Source organism: Dendrobates tinctorius, unplaced genomic scaffold (genome assembly GCF_039654945.1).
Source record: "Dendrobates tinctorius isolate UK_male_01 unplaced genomic scaffold, ASM3965494v1 ptg000024l, whole genome shotgun sequence".
Taxonomy (NCBI): domain Eukaryota; kingdom Metazoa; phylum Chordata; class Amphibia; order Anura; family Dendrobatidae; genus Dendrobates; species Dendrobates tinctorius.
Genome location: NW_027361692.1, coordinates 14046946 through 14061881, shown reverse-complemented (window position 1 = coordinate 14061881; position 14936 = coordinate 14046946). Strand labels below are relative to the sequence as shown.

Genomic DNA, 14936 nt, shown 5'->3' with positions numbered 1-14936 from the left:
CTTCTCTTTTGCAAACTAAACATTCCCAAATCCTGCAACCTTTCCTCATAAGACAGGGTTTGCAGACCGGTCACCATTCTGGTCGCTCTTTTCTGAACTTGCTCCAGTTTGTTGATGTCGTACCTCTCCAGTCCATCCTTTACTCTGCTGCCTGACTAATTCATCTCTCTCCCCGCTACTCCTCCGCTTCTCCCCTCTGCAAATCTCTTCACTGGCTTCCATTCCCTCAGCGTATCCAGTTCAAATTACTAATACTGACCTACAAGGCCATCTATAACCTGTCTCCCTCATATGTCTCTGAACTAATCTCCCGATACCTTCCTTCATGTAATCTCCGGTCCTCCCAAGACCTCCTTCTCTCCTCCACACTTATTCGTTCCTCATCCAACCGCCTACAAGACTTCTCCCGAATTGCCCGTCCTCTGGAATTCTTTGCCCCAACAAGTCCGACTTTCAACCACATTTGGATCCTTCAGACGGAACCTGAAAACCCACCTCTTCAAGAAAGCCTACAGCCTGCAATGACCCCGCTACCTCCTTCTCTCTCACCACTACCGGAGATATCACCTCAACCAACACCGGAACTGCTGCAACCCACCAACCTACTGTCTCCTTCCCCACCATCCTGTAGCAGGTAAGTCCGAAAGGGCAGGGTCCTCTCTCCCCTCTGTATCAGTCTGTCATTGTTAGTTTGTTTACTGTAAGTGATATCTGTAATTTGTATGTAACCCCTTCTCATGTACAGCACCATGGAATCAATGGTGCTATATAAATAAATAATAATAATATAGCACGTGGTGCAGAGCTGTGTGTATATAGCATGCAGTGCAGAGCTGAGTATATAGCACACGGTGCAGAGCTGTGTATATAGCAAGCGGTGCAGAGCTGTGTATATAGCACGTGGTGCAGAGCTGTGTATATAGCACGTGGTGCAGAGCTGTGTATATAGCACGTGGTGCAGAGCTGTGTATATAGCACGTGGTGCAGAGCTGTGTATATAGCACGCGGTGCAGAGCTGTGTATATAACACGCGGTGCAAAGCTGTGTATATAGCAAGCGGTGCAGATCTGTGTATATAGCACGCGGTGCAGAGCTGTGTATATAGCACGCGGTGCAGAGCTGTGTATATAGCACGCGGTGCAGAGCTGTGTATATAGCACGCGGTGCAGAGCTGTGTATATAGCACGCGGTGCAGAGCTGTGTATATAGCACGTGGTGCAGAGCTGTGTGTATATAGCACGCGGTGCAGAGCTGTGTGTATATAGCACGTGGTGCAGAGCTGTGTGTATATAACACGTGGTGCAGAGCTGTATATATATATATAGCACGTGGTGCAGAGCTGTGTGTATAGCACGTGGTGCAGAGCTGTGTGTATAGCACGCGGTGCAGAGCTGTGTGTATATAGCACGTGGTGCAGAGCTGTGTGTATATAGCACGCGGTGCAGAGCTGTGTGTATATAGCACGTGGTGCAGAGCTGTGTGTATATAGCACGTGGTGCAGAGCTGTATATATATATATATATATATATAGCACGTGGTGCAGAGCTGTGTGTATAGCACGTGGTGCAGAGCTGTGTGTATAGCACGCGGTGCAGAGCTGTATATATATAGCACGTGGTGCAGAGCTGTGTGTATATAGCACGTGGTGCAGAGCTGTGTGTATATAGCACGTGGTGCAGAGCTGTATATATATATATATATATATATATATATATATACAGTGGGGCAAAAAAGTATTTAGTCAGTCAGCAATAGTGCAAGTTCCACCACTTAAAAAGATGAGAGGCGTCTGTAATTTACATCATAGGTAGACCTCAACTATGGGAGACAAACTGAGAAAAAAAAATCCAGAAAATCACATTGTCTGTTTTTTTTTTCATTTTATTTGCATATTATGGTGGAAAATAAGTATTTGGTAAGAAACACGCAATCAAGATTTCTGGCTCTCACAGACCTGTAACTTCTTCTTTAAGAGTCTCCTCTTTCCTCCACTCATTACCTGTAGTAATGGCACCTGTTTAAACTTGTTATCAGTATAAAAAGACACCTGTGCACACCCTCAAACAGTCTGACTCCAAACTCCACTATGGTGAAGACCAAAGAGCTGTCAAAGGACACCAGAAACAAAATTGTAGCCCTGCACCAGGCTGGGAAGACTGAATCTGCAATAGCCAACCAGCTTGGAGTGAAGAAATCAACTGTGGGAGCAATAATTAGAAAATGGAAGACATACAAGACCACTGATAATCTCCCTCGATCTGGTGCTCCACGCAAAATCCCACCCCGTGGGGTCAGAATGATCACAAGAACGGTGAGCAAAAATCCCAGAACCACGCGGGGGGACCTAGTGAATGAACTGCAGAGAGCTGGGACCAATGTAACAAGGCCTACCATAAGTAACACACTACGCCACCATGGACTCAGATCCTGCAGTGCCAGACGTGTCCCACTGCTTAAGCCTGTACATGTCCGGGCCCGTCTGAAGTTTGCTAGAGAGCATTTGGATGATCCAGAGGAGTTTTGGGAGAATGTCCTATGGTCTGATGAAACCAAACTGGAACTGTTTGGTAGAAACACAACTTGTCGTGTTTGGAGGAAAAAGAATACCGAGTTGCATCCATCAAACACCATACCTACTGTAAAGCATGGTGTTGGAAACATCATGCTTTGGGGCTATTTCTCTGCAAGGGGGCCAGGACGACTGATCCGGGTACATGAAAGAATGAATGGGGCCATGTATCGTGAGATTTTGAGTGCAAACCTCCTTCCATCAGCAAGGGCATTGAAGATGAAACGTGGCTGGGTCTTTCAACATGACAATGATCCAAAGCACACCGCCAGGGCAACGAAGGAGTGGCTTCGTAAGAAGAATTTCAAGGTCCTGGAGTGGCCTAGCCAGTCTCCAGATCTCAACCCTATAGAAAACCTTTGGAGAGAGTTGAAAGTCCGTGTTGCCAAGCGAAAAGCCAAAAACATCACTGCTCTAGAGGAGATCTGCATGGAGGAATGGGCCAACATACTAACAACAGTGTGTGGCAACCTTGTGAAGACTTACAGAAAACGTTTGACCTCTGTCATTGCCAACAAAGGATATATCACAAAGTATTGAGATGAAATTTTGTTTCTGACGAAATACTTATTTTCCACCATAATATGCAAATAAAGTGAAAAAAAAACAGACAATGTGATTTTCTGGATTTTTTTTTCTCAGTTTGTCTCCCATAGTTGAGGTCTACCTATGATGTAAATTACAGACGCCTCTCATCTTTTTAAGTGGTGAAACTTGCACTATTGCTGACTGACTAAATACTTTTTTGCCCCACTGTATATATATATATATATAGCACGTGGTGCAGAGGTGTGTATATAGCACGTGGTGCAGAGCTGTGTATATAGCACGTGGTGCAGAGCTGTGTGTATATAGCACGTGGTGCAGAGCTGTGTGTATATAGCACGTGGTGCAGAGCTGTGTATATAGCACGCGGTGCAGAGCTGTGTGTATATAGCACGTGGTGCAGAGCTGTATATATATATATAGCACGTGGTGCAGAGCTGTGTGTATATATCACGTGGTGCAGAGCTGTGTATATAGCACGTGGTGCAGAGCTGTATATATATATATATATATAGCACGTGGTGCAGAGCTGTGTGTATATAGCACGTGGTGCAGAGCTGTGTGTATATAGCACGTGGTGCAGAGCTGTGTGTTTATAGCACGCGGTGCAGAGCTGTGTGTATATAGCACGCGGTGCAGAGCTGTGTGTATATAGCACGTGGTGCAGAGCTGTGTGTATATAGCACGTGGTGCAGAGCTGTGTATATAGCACGTGGTGCAGAGCTGTGTGTATATAGCACGTGGTGCAGAGCTGTGTGTATAGCATGCAGTGCAGAGCTGTCTATATAGCACGCGGTGCAGAGCTGTGTGTATATAGCACGTGGTGCAGAGCTGTGTGTATAGCACGTGGTGCAGAGCTGTGTGTATATAGCACGTGGTGCAGAGCTGTGTGTATATAGCACGCGGTGCAGAGCTGTGTATATAGCACGCGGTGCAGAGCTGTGTATATAGCACGCGGTGCAGAGCTGTGTATATAGCACGCGGTGCAGAGCTGTGTGTATATAGCACGCGGTGCAGAGCTGTGTGTATATAGCACGCGGTGCAGAGCTGTGTGTATATAGCACGCGGTGCAGAGCTGTGTGTATAGCACGCGGTGCAGAGCTGTGTGTATATAGCACGTGGTGCAGAGCTGTGTGTATATAGCACGCGGTGCAGAGCTGTGTGTATATAGCACGCGGTGCAGAGCTGTGTGTATATAGCACGCGGTGCAGAGCTGTGTGTATATAGCACGCGGTGCAGAGCTGTGTGTATAGCACGCGGTGCAGAGCTGTGTGTATAGCACGCGGTGCAGAGCTGTGTGTATAGCACGCGGTGCAGAGCTGTGTGTATATAGCACGTGGTGCAGAGCTGTGTGTATATAGCACGTGGTGCAGAGCTGTGTGTATATAACACGTGGTGCAGAGCTGTGTGTATATAGCACGCGGTGCAGAGCTGTGTGTATATAGCACGTGGTGCAGAGCTGTGTGTATATAGCACGTGGTGCAGAGCTGTGTGTATATAACACGTGGTGCAGAGCTGTGTGTATAGCATGCAGTGCAGAGCTGTGTGTATATAACACGTGGTGCAGAGCTGTATATAGCACGTGGTGCAGAGCTGTGTGTATATAGCACGTGGTGCAGAGCTGTGTGTATAGCACGTGGTGCAGAGCTGTGTGTATATAGCACGTGGTGCAGAGCTGTGTGTATATAGCACGTGGTGCAGAGCTGTGTGTATATAGCACGTGGTGCAGAGCTGTGTATATAGCACGCGGTGCAGAGCTGTGTGTATATAGCACGCGGTGCAGAGCTGTGTATATAACACGCGGTGCAGAGCTGTGTGTATATAACACGTGGTGCAGAGCTGTGTGTATATAACACGTGGTGCAGAGCTGTGTGTATATAGCACGTGGTGCAGAGCTGTGTGTATAGCACGCGGTGCAGAGCTGTGTGTATATAGCACGTGGTGCAGAGCTGTGTATATAGCATGCGGTGCAGAGCTGTGTGTATATAGCACGTGGTGCAGAGCTGTGTGTATATAGCACATGGTGCAGAGCTGTGTGTATATAGCACGCGGTACAGAGCTGTGTGTATATAGCACGTGGTGCAGAGCTGTGTGTATATAGCACGTGGTGCAGAGCTGTGTGTATATAGCACGCGGTGCAGAGCTGTGTATATAGCACGCGGTGCAGAGGTGTGTATATAGCACGTGGTGCAGAGCTGTGTGTATATAGCACGTGGTGCAGAGCTGTGTGTATATAGCACGTGGTGCAGAGCTGTGTGTATATAACACGTGGTGCAGAGCTGTGTGTATAGCACGTGGTGCAGAGCTGTGTGTATATAGCACGTGGTACAGAGCTGTGTATATAACACGTGGTGCAGAGCTGTGTGTATATAGCACGTGGTACAGAGCTGTGTATATAGCACGTGGTGCAGAGCTGTGTGTATATAGCATGTGGTGCAGAGCTGTGTGTATATAGCATGTGGTGCAGAGCTGTGTGTATATAACACGTGGTGCAGAGCTGTGTGTATATAGCACGTGGTGCAGAGCTGTGTGTATATAGCACGTGGTGCAGAGCTGTGTGTATATAGCACGTGGTGCAGAGCTGTGTGTATAGCATGCATGCAGAGTTGTGTGTGTAGAGCAGGGTTCCCCAACCCCAGTCCTCAAGGCCACCAACAGATCATGTTTTCAGGATTCCCCTTGTATTGCACAGGTGAAGCAGTTAGCTGTTGGTGGGCCTTGAGGACTGGAGTTGGGGAACTCTGGTGTAGCGCATGCGGTGCAGGACAGGCACCTCAGTGTTCGGGGGTCTTGCACACAGTCCATATTATAACTAAGATCGAACAGACATGTTTTTGGCTTTGCAGCACAGGAGTCTGACTCCGCCCACACATGTGACTGATCACATGGTCATGACGTCATTAAAGGTCCTTTCACCTTGTAGGAGTCGCGGTCTGTCCTGTGTAGACCGGTGGGATGGCAGGCCTGCTTTATAGCTGGAGCGGGGTCACAAGGGTCCTGCTACGACCTCCCCCACGTGAGTTACTAATGCGCGAGACCTGCAGGGGTTAATGATGACGTCATCGGGTGCCCAGCCCTCCTGTGTATATGGAGCCAGTAGGAGATAATCCCCTGTGCCGGCATCAGGGGCCTTATAGCTAGCGCCCCCGCAGCTGTGCCCTCAGTCCCGTGCCAGTGTTAGCGCCCGCTCATCATTTGCCAGCTGCTCAATTCACCTTTTGTCTTTTTATTGTAGTTTCTGACATTTTTTGTGCTAAATACTTCAAAATGGCGCACACCGTCCGTGACTTGGGTGTGGGATCAGAGCAGGCATTGGGACAGATTCTTCAACAACTCCCCAGAATCTGCATCGAATTGAAATCCCCTCCAGAAACTTCAGGGCGTTATCGGAGCGCCATTTGGGTTACTTCACGTCAGAAATCTCATCTCAAACCTCCGGATACGCAGAGTTGTTGAGGGGAAAAGACTTGGAGAGAACTTAAAAAATGGTTAAAACCCAAAGAATAAGGTGGAAATATAAAGATAGTAAGGTGTTGGTAAATACCGAGAATGCCCTTTATAAATACTTAGCTTTAATTTTTAACCACTTTTGTAGTTTGCTTTATTATAAAATGATATAATAACTATTTACATTACTCACAAAAAGTTAGGGATAGTTGGCTTTCTGGCAAAATTTCCGAAGATGCCCTCTAAGGCTCTGTGCACACACTGCGGAATCACCTGCGGGTTTTTCCCCAGCGGAACCGCAGCAGAAACCGCAGCGTGTGCACAAAGCCTAACCGTTTCAGGTGACCGTCTCCACACTTCTGAAGGCACATGTCCGGCTGATCAAGGTTTCAGCGCTTTTTGCACAACTTCCTGTTCTCTAACAAGGAGCTTAATGGCAAAATTCACAACAGGTGTTACATCCATGAATCTCCCAAATCATTTCGGGGGGTTCAATGAGCAGGGTCGGTGTTACCACCCAGGCAAGTGCTGGGGCCCTTTATAAACTGGTGTGCCCAGTCGTCAGGGACACTAGCACACTATGGGGCCCGTGAGGCGGGGGAGCCTGGTGCCAGCGCTGGCAAAGGGGCCCTCTGTCAAATGCTCTCCTTTCCCCGTTCCATGCTTCTTCGGTCTCTTCAGCGTCTGCTGACTCTCTGCGACATCCCGGGGCAGAGGGCGCGATCGTGTCACTACAGTGCGCCCTCTGCCGAGCAGTGCAGAGTCAGAAAATGCTGAGGTGACCACATCAGCAGGGAATGAGGAGAGGTGAGTATTTGATTATTTTTTTTTAATGTATGCAGCAATATATATATAGTATAATACTGTATGGAGTACTATATGGGGCCATTATACTGTATGGAGGACTATGTGGGGCCATTATACTGTATGGAGGACTATGTGGGGCCATTATACTGTATGGAGGGCTATGTGGGGCCATTATACTGTATGGAGGACTATGTGGGGCCATTATACTGTATGGAGGACTATGTGGGGCCATTATGCTGTATGGAGGACTATGTGGGGCCATTATGCTGTATGGAGGACTATGTGGGGCCATTATGCTGTATGGAGGAGTATGTGGGGCCATTATGCTGTATGGAGGAGTATGTGGGGCCATTATGCTGTATGGAGGAGTATGTGGGGCCATTATGCTGTATGGAGGAGTATGTGGGGCCATTATGCTGTATGGAGGAGTATGTGGGGCCATTATGCTGTATGGAGGAGTATGTGGGGCCATTATGCTGTATGGAGGAGTATGTGGGGCCATTATGCTGTATGGAGGAGTATGTGGGGCCATTATGCTGTATGGAGGAGTATGTGGGGCCATTATGCTGTTAAGAGGAGTATGTGGGGCCATTATGCTGTTAAGAGGAGTATGTGGGGCCATTATGCTGTTAAGAGGAGTATGTGGGGCCATTATGCTGTATGGAGGAGTATGTGGGGCCATTATGCTGTATGGAGGAGTATGTGGGGCCATTATGCTGTATGGAGGAGTATGTGGGGCCATTATGCTGTATGGAGGAGTATGTGGGGCCATTATGCTGTATGGAGGAGTATGTGGGGCCATTATGCTGTGTGGAGGGCTCTGTGGGGTCCATTATAATGTATGGTGGACTGTGTGGGGATTAAAGTTGAGGAATAATACTGTAATGGGGTCACCATATTTTCAGCTTTGAAAAAGAACTACTATAGTTCGAAACGCATTGCCTCAGCATTGGTACTTTCTGTTTTTATGTCCAATACATTTTTCTAAAATTTGGAAGCTGAATTGGAATGTTTTTGTGTGACTTTGGGACACGAGACTACACGGAACTCGTGCTTCCACGCACCACTAAGCCAAGCCAGGTGAGCTGGTTCATTCATCCATTTGACCATATTTTTACAGGGGATGTTAAGGGAGGGACCATTGGGTCATTATACCATGCATGTGAAGCAATTCACTGTGGGGATATTACTGTGTTTGGTGGCACTTTTGTTTGCATTTTACTTTATTATATGTATTATTCCAGGTTTTTATCCTTTATTACATATTTAAATTGGACCATATGCTTTTTACTGCTCTTACATAACATTATTCCATTATTTTATTCTAAGATCTATTAATTGAAATGTACTTTGTTCTTGGGACAACCCCTTTAGGTTTGATTCCATTTGAAAAGGTTCATCATTCTATTTGATAAGTAAAAGCTTCCTCATTTGGAGGTTTTGTGATGCGCTTATTGCCTGCACAGATTTTAGAAGAGAAATGTTATAGGTTTGTCTTGAAAAAATTGTGCAGTCCCATGGGAAAACATTTTGTATTGTGACGCAGCATCCAACAGTGTGTGGCCTAAGCTCCAGTGCCATCTTCTATAGGTGAGCACAGCGTCTTATAGGCGGAATATCCCGTACTTACAATTAGCGAGGTGCAGCAGGAGTCGGGCGATTCTTTCTGTGGTCCGACACTGCAGGGCGATGAGCGGCAGGCTTGGCGGTGCTCGGGCTCCGGCGACATTTTGTGAAAGCCCGGAGCCCTCAAACTTCCATTGTCTCAATGCTGTGGCCTCTGGGAAAATGGGCGCTGGAGGCGGCGCACTCGCAGATTGAGACTTCAGCAACGAGTTCTCGTCCCTCAGGACTGCCGGACCAGCCTTGGGATGGAATTTCCCGGAGACCACCGCAATGGGTGTGCAGGAGGCTCCGAGCTTTCATAAAATGTCGCCGGTGCCACCGCACCACTGAGCACCGTCGAACCTGCTGCACCAGTCTGGGTCATATCATTGCTGGACCACCAAACAGCCCCTGTGACTCTGCTCCACCAGCGCTGCTGATTCCCCCCCACATGGTAAGATGAATTCAGGACTGCAAGACAGACCCACATTTGACGCATTATTTTTTTCCCCCCATTTCCCTTCTGAAAATCTGGGGTGCGTCTTATAGCTTGAAAAGTACGGTAATCATAGAACTATAGTAATAATGATTTCATTATCATGTGTATTGTCAATGAACCAACAAACAATAGAAAATTAATTTTAACTTCTTGTGTTCCTGTTGTAGAATGTGTTGGAAAATTAGGGTGGGTAAGAGCAGTTAGCAATAGCTCGACCCAAAGTAACAGCTCAACAAAGACCCCTCTAAAGAAGCCAAAGACTCCTCAAGGGCGATTCGATGAGTCCGAACAGACTGCAAAAGAAAAAGAACCGCTAGAAAGTGAGTGCGGCAATAATCGTTATACATTGTGCCACACAGCGTGTCAGGGCTGCCAACCTGACTTTTTTTGCACTGCTCATCAGAAAATCATGGAAAGCCAATATTTATTAGAGACACATTGGAAAACCATAATAAATCACTCCGATTCTCAGTGATCCGTGTCTGCAGCCTATAATTCTGATATGAAGTTAGCTGTGTTCTCTGTAACATGATGACAATTACAGTCAGAATAATCTTTATGGGCTTATTCAGCTTCAAAAATATCACGGACGCTTTAATTTTTTTTATGGACAGGGCACAAAAGTGCTCTATTTTTACGGACTTTTCTGGACGGTTGGCAACACTGGCCAGGGCCAAGGTAAGAATGCCGTGGGTGCCAATTACAGCAATTCAGAGGTCACATGTAGGGTCACCAAGGTGCTGTGGAGAACTGTTAAAGGGAGTCTGTCACCAGGGTTTTGCCACCTAGTCTGAGAGCAGCATAATGTAGGGGCAGAGACCCTAATTCCTGTGATTTGTCACTGGGCTTTTTAGTGTAGTTTTGATGAAACCACAGCTTTATCAGCAGAAGATTATCACTAGAGGACTAGTAAACCTGATGCCACGTAGTTCAGCATAAATAGGAGTTCTGTATAACCCCTCCCCCACTACTGATTGGCAGGCTTCCCTGTACACGGGGAGAAAACTGCCAATCAGTGGTGTGGGCGGGATCTTACAGAGCTCAACATTCAGAGAACTGCTAAATCTGCAGAAGATAAAATATCGATTTGATCAAAATGACAGCAAGAAGTCCAGTAAGTGATATATTGCTGGAATCGGGGTCAGTGCCCCTATTTTATGCCACTCTCAGATAGAATAGCAAAACCTGGTGACAGATTTACTTTAATTTTTGAAAACATCACTACAAGGCCATTGTAATGAACGACAAGTCCTCCAATGGCCTGCTCAGTGTATGTAAAATAGGAAAGAAATGCTTGTAGTCAGTAGGTGGAATACACATGACCTGATGCCCGGGCAAATAACACTACAGGACATGGCGTTACTAGCTGCTGCCTTACTCAGGACAGAAGCTCGGCCTCTTCTAAAAGCCAAACAGGAGTGCTATAATGTGGGGGTAGGTCATGGGGTCTCTCGTCTACGGGGTTTCTGCAATTCTTCACTATAAACTCCCAATCCCGTGTCTTCCAGTGGTTGACATGTACAGCTGAGAAGTGACGAAGCTCCGCGGGATATGAAGGAAAGCTAGCAGTCTGGCTCCATCTTCATGTGTTTCTTAGAGAGAAGCACAGCCGTACTCATCAGCTCGACCTTTCTTAATTATTCAGCATCCACTTCAAGGAGAACACATCATTCATCCGCTCGTTGGCAGGATGCCGGGCAGGTTTATTTCACACCACCGAGGCATTCATTTACTAACCTGCCATAGATTAATAATAAGGTGGAATAACTGGCTTCACTCTTAGCTAATTCTGTGTGCCATGTGGTCCCAGTGTTGGCATGTCGCTGGTCAGATATGCCAATACCCTACTAGTAAGCTTCGATGTCATCGGCTTATGAGGCTCCATGTAACACACAGGCAGCAAGGTTCAGCTATGAGAATGCTGGATAAAGATGAAATCAGCGTCTCCAAATATACGGGCATACTGCCATACAGCAGATGTAACATCTGCAATTCTCCCTGTGCAGAAATGACTACTTTACATTCAGTTAATGAAAATTATACTAGTATCCAAGCAGTAGAAATAACTTTGAAAAATCTTAGAACGGTTTAAAATAACAAGAAAAGACATTTACTTATCCTCACCCGCGCCGGCTCCATCTCCCCACCTGCGCAGGCTCCTCGAGCCGCTCCATCTCCCCACCTGCGCAGGCTCCTCGAGCCGCTCCATCTCCCCACCTGCGCCGGCTCCTTGCGCCACTCCATCTCCCCACCCGCGCTGGCTCCTCGCGCCGCTCCATCTCCCCACCTGCGCCGGCTCCTTGCGCCGCTCCATCTCCCCACCTGCGCCGGCTCCTTGCGCCACTCCATCTCCCCACCCGCGCTGGCTCCTCGCGCCGCTCCATCTCCCCACCTGCGCCAGATCCACGTGCTGCTCCATCTCCCGACCCGCGCCAGATCCACGTGCTGCTCCATCTCCCGACCCCGCGCCAGATCCACGTGCTGCTCCATCTCCCCACCTGCGCCGGATCCTCGCCCCACTCCATCTCCCCATCCGCGCCGGATCCTCGCCCCGCTCCATCTCCCCACCCTCGCCGGATCCTCGCCCTGCTCCATCTCTCCACCTGTGCTGGCTGTCCTCCATGCCTGCTCTAGTTCCTCGTCCTGATCGATCTTTAAGTATTAAATGGTTATGATGGGGTTGTCCAAGATGCTCGCCTACTGAACCATTGCCAATCCTCCATACTCAGCGCTGTGTTTCTTCCACTTGCATTACGCCACTGCATAGACGACTGACTGACACCCGCTCATGATATGCTATGTCCGTCATTGATCGTAAAGGGGTTAATACAAAATTGTACAGTAGTAGAAAACCCTTTTAATCTTGGTTTCTAAGATACAATGCTAGGAGCCTGCATCTGATGGTAATGTCACTGGCAGCACATTACTGGATCCACAATAATACTTCACCTGTACCTGGTTTGAACAGTCATGTGCTGACAGTCTCTTTAATGTCAGAATAAGCCCGCTTGGACCACCACTCATAGTACTATTGCTGTAGTATTCTGTGTGGGTAGACTCCCTTTATTCCTCTTTCTTTTTATGACATATTACAGCAATACACTACATAAACGTACCATGTCAGAAAGTACCGCAATACCCTATTTTTCGTATGTTATACTGCTTTTCTACAGTCCGTTCACTGAATGTTTTTTTCTTTTTTTGGTAGATTTATTTGATAATACAGATATTCTACTTGAGGTTCCGCATATTTCTCATATTCAGAGACCAAGAACACTAATTGTGTTTTGTTTTTTCTACTGTTTTAGGATTCCCAAACGATATCAACCCTATTACAAAGGAGAAAGGTGGCCCGAGGGGACCAGAACCCACCCGCTATGGAGACTGGGAGAGGAAGGGGAGATGTATAGACTTTTAGGAACACTGGGAAAGCCGTGAATGTTTCCTGCCTATTGTGACTAGATGAGTTCCTGCAGCACTAAGAAGAGAAGGAAAAATAACCTTGGGAGAAATGTATCAATTGTAATAAATTATAGTTAAATCTGAAATGTAACATTATGTCTCCAAAGGGGACTGTGAATGAAGCGTTACTGGCCAGTCAGCAACTATGCAAACCTTGTTTTGGAGCTGCTGACTGGGAGATGCATTATGTGAACTCCCAATAGCCCGTTTGGCAAAAAAAAAAGCTATTCTAGTGATCGGCTGATATCTTGGGCCTGACTTTTTAACGGAGTTGCCTGGTCTTCTGATAAAAAAGGCTGCAGTCATTCCCCTGTATTGCTGGTGAGTGGGTCATGTGATCGCAAGTATGCACTTTGTCACTTGCCGACTAGACATTCCGGACTTCTCTCCATTCCCTTGTAGTGATAGAAGCTGAGCACGTCTAGTCAGAATGTGACTGGAAGTGTGCAAATCGCATGCTTACAGCCGTGTGATTGCTCACTCTTAGGGCCAATACTTGTGAATTCTGACATCATGCGCACCACACTGTCCGGATTCTGAAGTTTGCCGTCATGTAGATTGACTGTAGACCAATATAAGACCAGACATCCCCTTTAAACCACCTGCAGAGTGGGGGAAAAAAGCAATGTCCAGTGCTAATTCATACAAAACAAATGCCTTGTAATATGTGAACTGGCCGGGTTTCTGGATTCTTGATGTCTACAGAAAATTGCAAGATACTGTAAATTGTCTCAAACACTTGTGTTAGAAGTCATTTGAAATTGTGCAAAGTTTTCATCCATGTAAAATATACTGCTCAAAAAAATAAAGGGAGCACTAAAATACCACATCCTATGTTATAGTGCTCCCTTTATTTTTTGAGCAGTATATTTTGTTTTACTGTTTTTCCGATTAGCATTGCATTTTTGTTTTCCGGATGAAGGGAGTTTGTTCCACAATGAGTCCCGTACATTAATAAAACTGCTTTTTATCCTACACCCTCTTCGCCATTGGATATCTTCTCGGCAGTAGAATTATTTGTATATTCCTTTGTTATATTACAGTGTATGAAGCAGCAGCAGCAGATGGTATCTGCACCAGGTATATACCGTTATTTCTGATCTACAAATATTACCAATGATCATTCATTTACGCAGGAGAGCGCCTGTATGGCGGCACACAGTATATGTGCTGCCATACAATGCGCTCAGTCAGTGCAATATGTATGGCACCATTATCGCATAGATACGACACTTCTATACCAATAAATAGCTTAATTTACAAAGAGGCACAGGAACTTCAAGTGGAGGCACAAAATGTGCCTGTCAGGCAGACGAGGTAGTGCCCCATGACCCCTACTCATCAAGATGAACCTTGTTCATACCAGTCTTGATGAGGGGACGTGCTGGAGTCAGAGGTGCCTGATTCATTAAGAGATGCACACCTCTTAACAAATCTAGCACGTCTGAAAAGTGGCATGCACCGTGCCACAAATTTACTTCTCCATCTAGCCAGAGACTGGAATAAGATTTCTGACTTAAGGCACGCTGCAGCTAGTCATGAATATGAAGAGTTGAGGAGTCGCACCCTCCATCACACCCCCAGCTCCACCCAGTTTGGCGGAGTTGAGCAGAACTGGAGTGAACATGGTAAAATTCACAAAAATTTAGTGCAACATCGAGTTGCACAAAAAAATGTGCAGCTTATTAGTGTTATTTTGCCCCATTTCTGGAGAAAACACTTTGGTGAATCGGGTCCAATTGCTTACAAGTCCTAAAAGGGACTTCATATGGAATGAGCTCCAAGTTCTTATATTTGGGATGTACTGCTGAATATTTCCTCCTGGCATTCCGCACTTCTTTACTAACCCTAAGTGTAGGGCCACATGACCAGAACAATGAACTGCAGTCTTTCTCGTACATAGGGAGATAAAAATTCTGCACCCTTTCCATTCTGTCAGTCCGTGAATATCGGACTGCACTTGGATGTGATTTTTTTTGTTTTCCATGGACCCATAAATTT

At 46.6% G+C, this 14936-nt stretch overlaps 1 protein-coding gene across 3 annotated transcripts; it reads left to right on the top strand.

The window, feature by feature from the left end:
* Positions 1-5992: 5992 nt before the first annotated feature.
* SDHAF4 (succinate dehydrogenase complex assembly factor 4) lies at positions 5993-13910 on the top strand. Of its 3 annotated transcripts, none has more exons than XM_073569378.1 (3): positions 5993-6131; positions 9641-9793; positions 12782-13910. In XM_073569378.1, exons 1-3 carry the CDS (start codon positions 6071-6073, stop codon positions 12889-12891), a joined length of 324 nt encoding a protein of 107 aa, XP_073425479.1. In that variant the 5' UTR covers positions 5993-6070; the 3' UTR covers positions 12892-13910. The 3 variants fall into 3 exon arrangements, with proteins under 3 accessions (XP_073425479.1, XP_073425478.1, XP_073425480.1); XM_073569377.1 differs by lacking the exon at positions 5993-6131 and adding an exon at positions 6174-7083; XM_073569379.1 differs by lacking the exon at positions 5993-6131 and adding an exon at positions 7101-7369.
* The last annotated feature ends 1026 nt before the right edge of the window (positions 13911-14936 follow it).

Excerpts from the sequence above, each read along its gene's own strand:
- SDHAF4 (XM_073569377.1), top strand. The coding sequence starts at position 6,798 with ATGCCCTCTAAGGCTCTGTGCACACACTGCGGAATCACCTGCGGGTTT. Across the intron at positions 7,084-9,640 it reads GGGTCGGTGTTACCACCCAG|AATGTGTTGGAAAATTAGGG; the intron begins GCAAGTGCTGGG and ends TTCCTGTTGTAG. Across the intron at positions 9,794-12,781 it reads AGAAAAAGAACCGCTAGAAA|GATTCCCAAACGATATCAAC; the intron begins GTGAGTGCGGCA and ends CTACTGTTTTAG.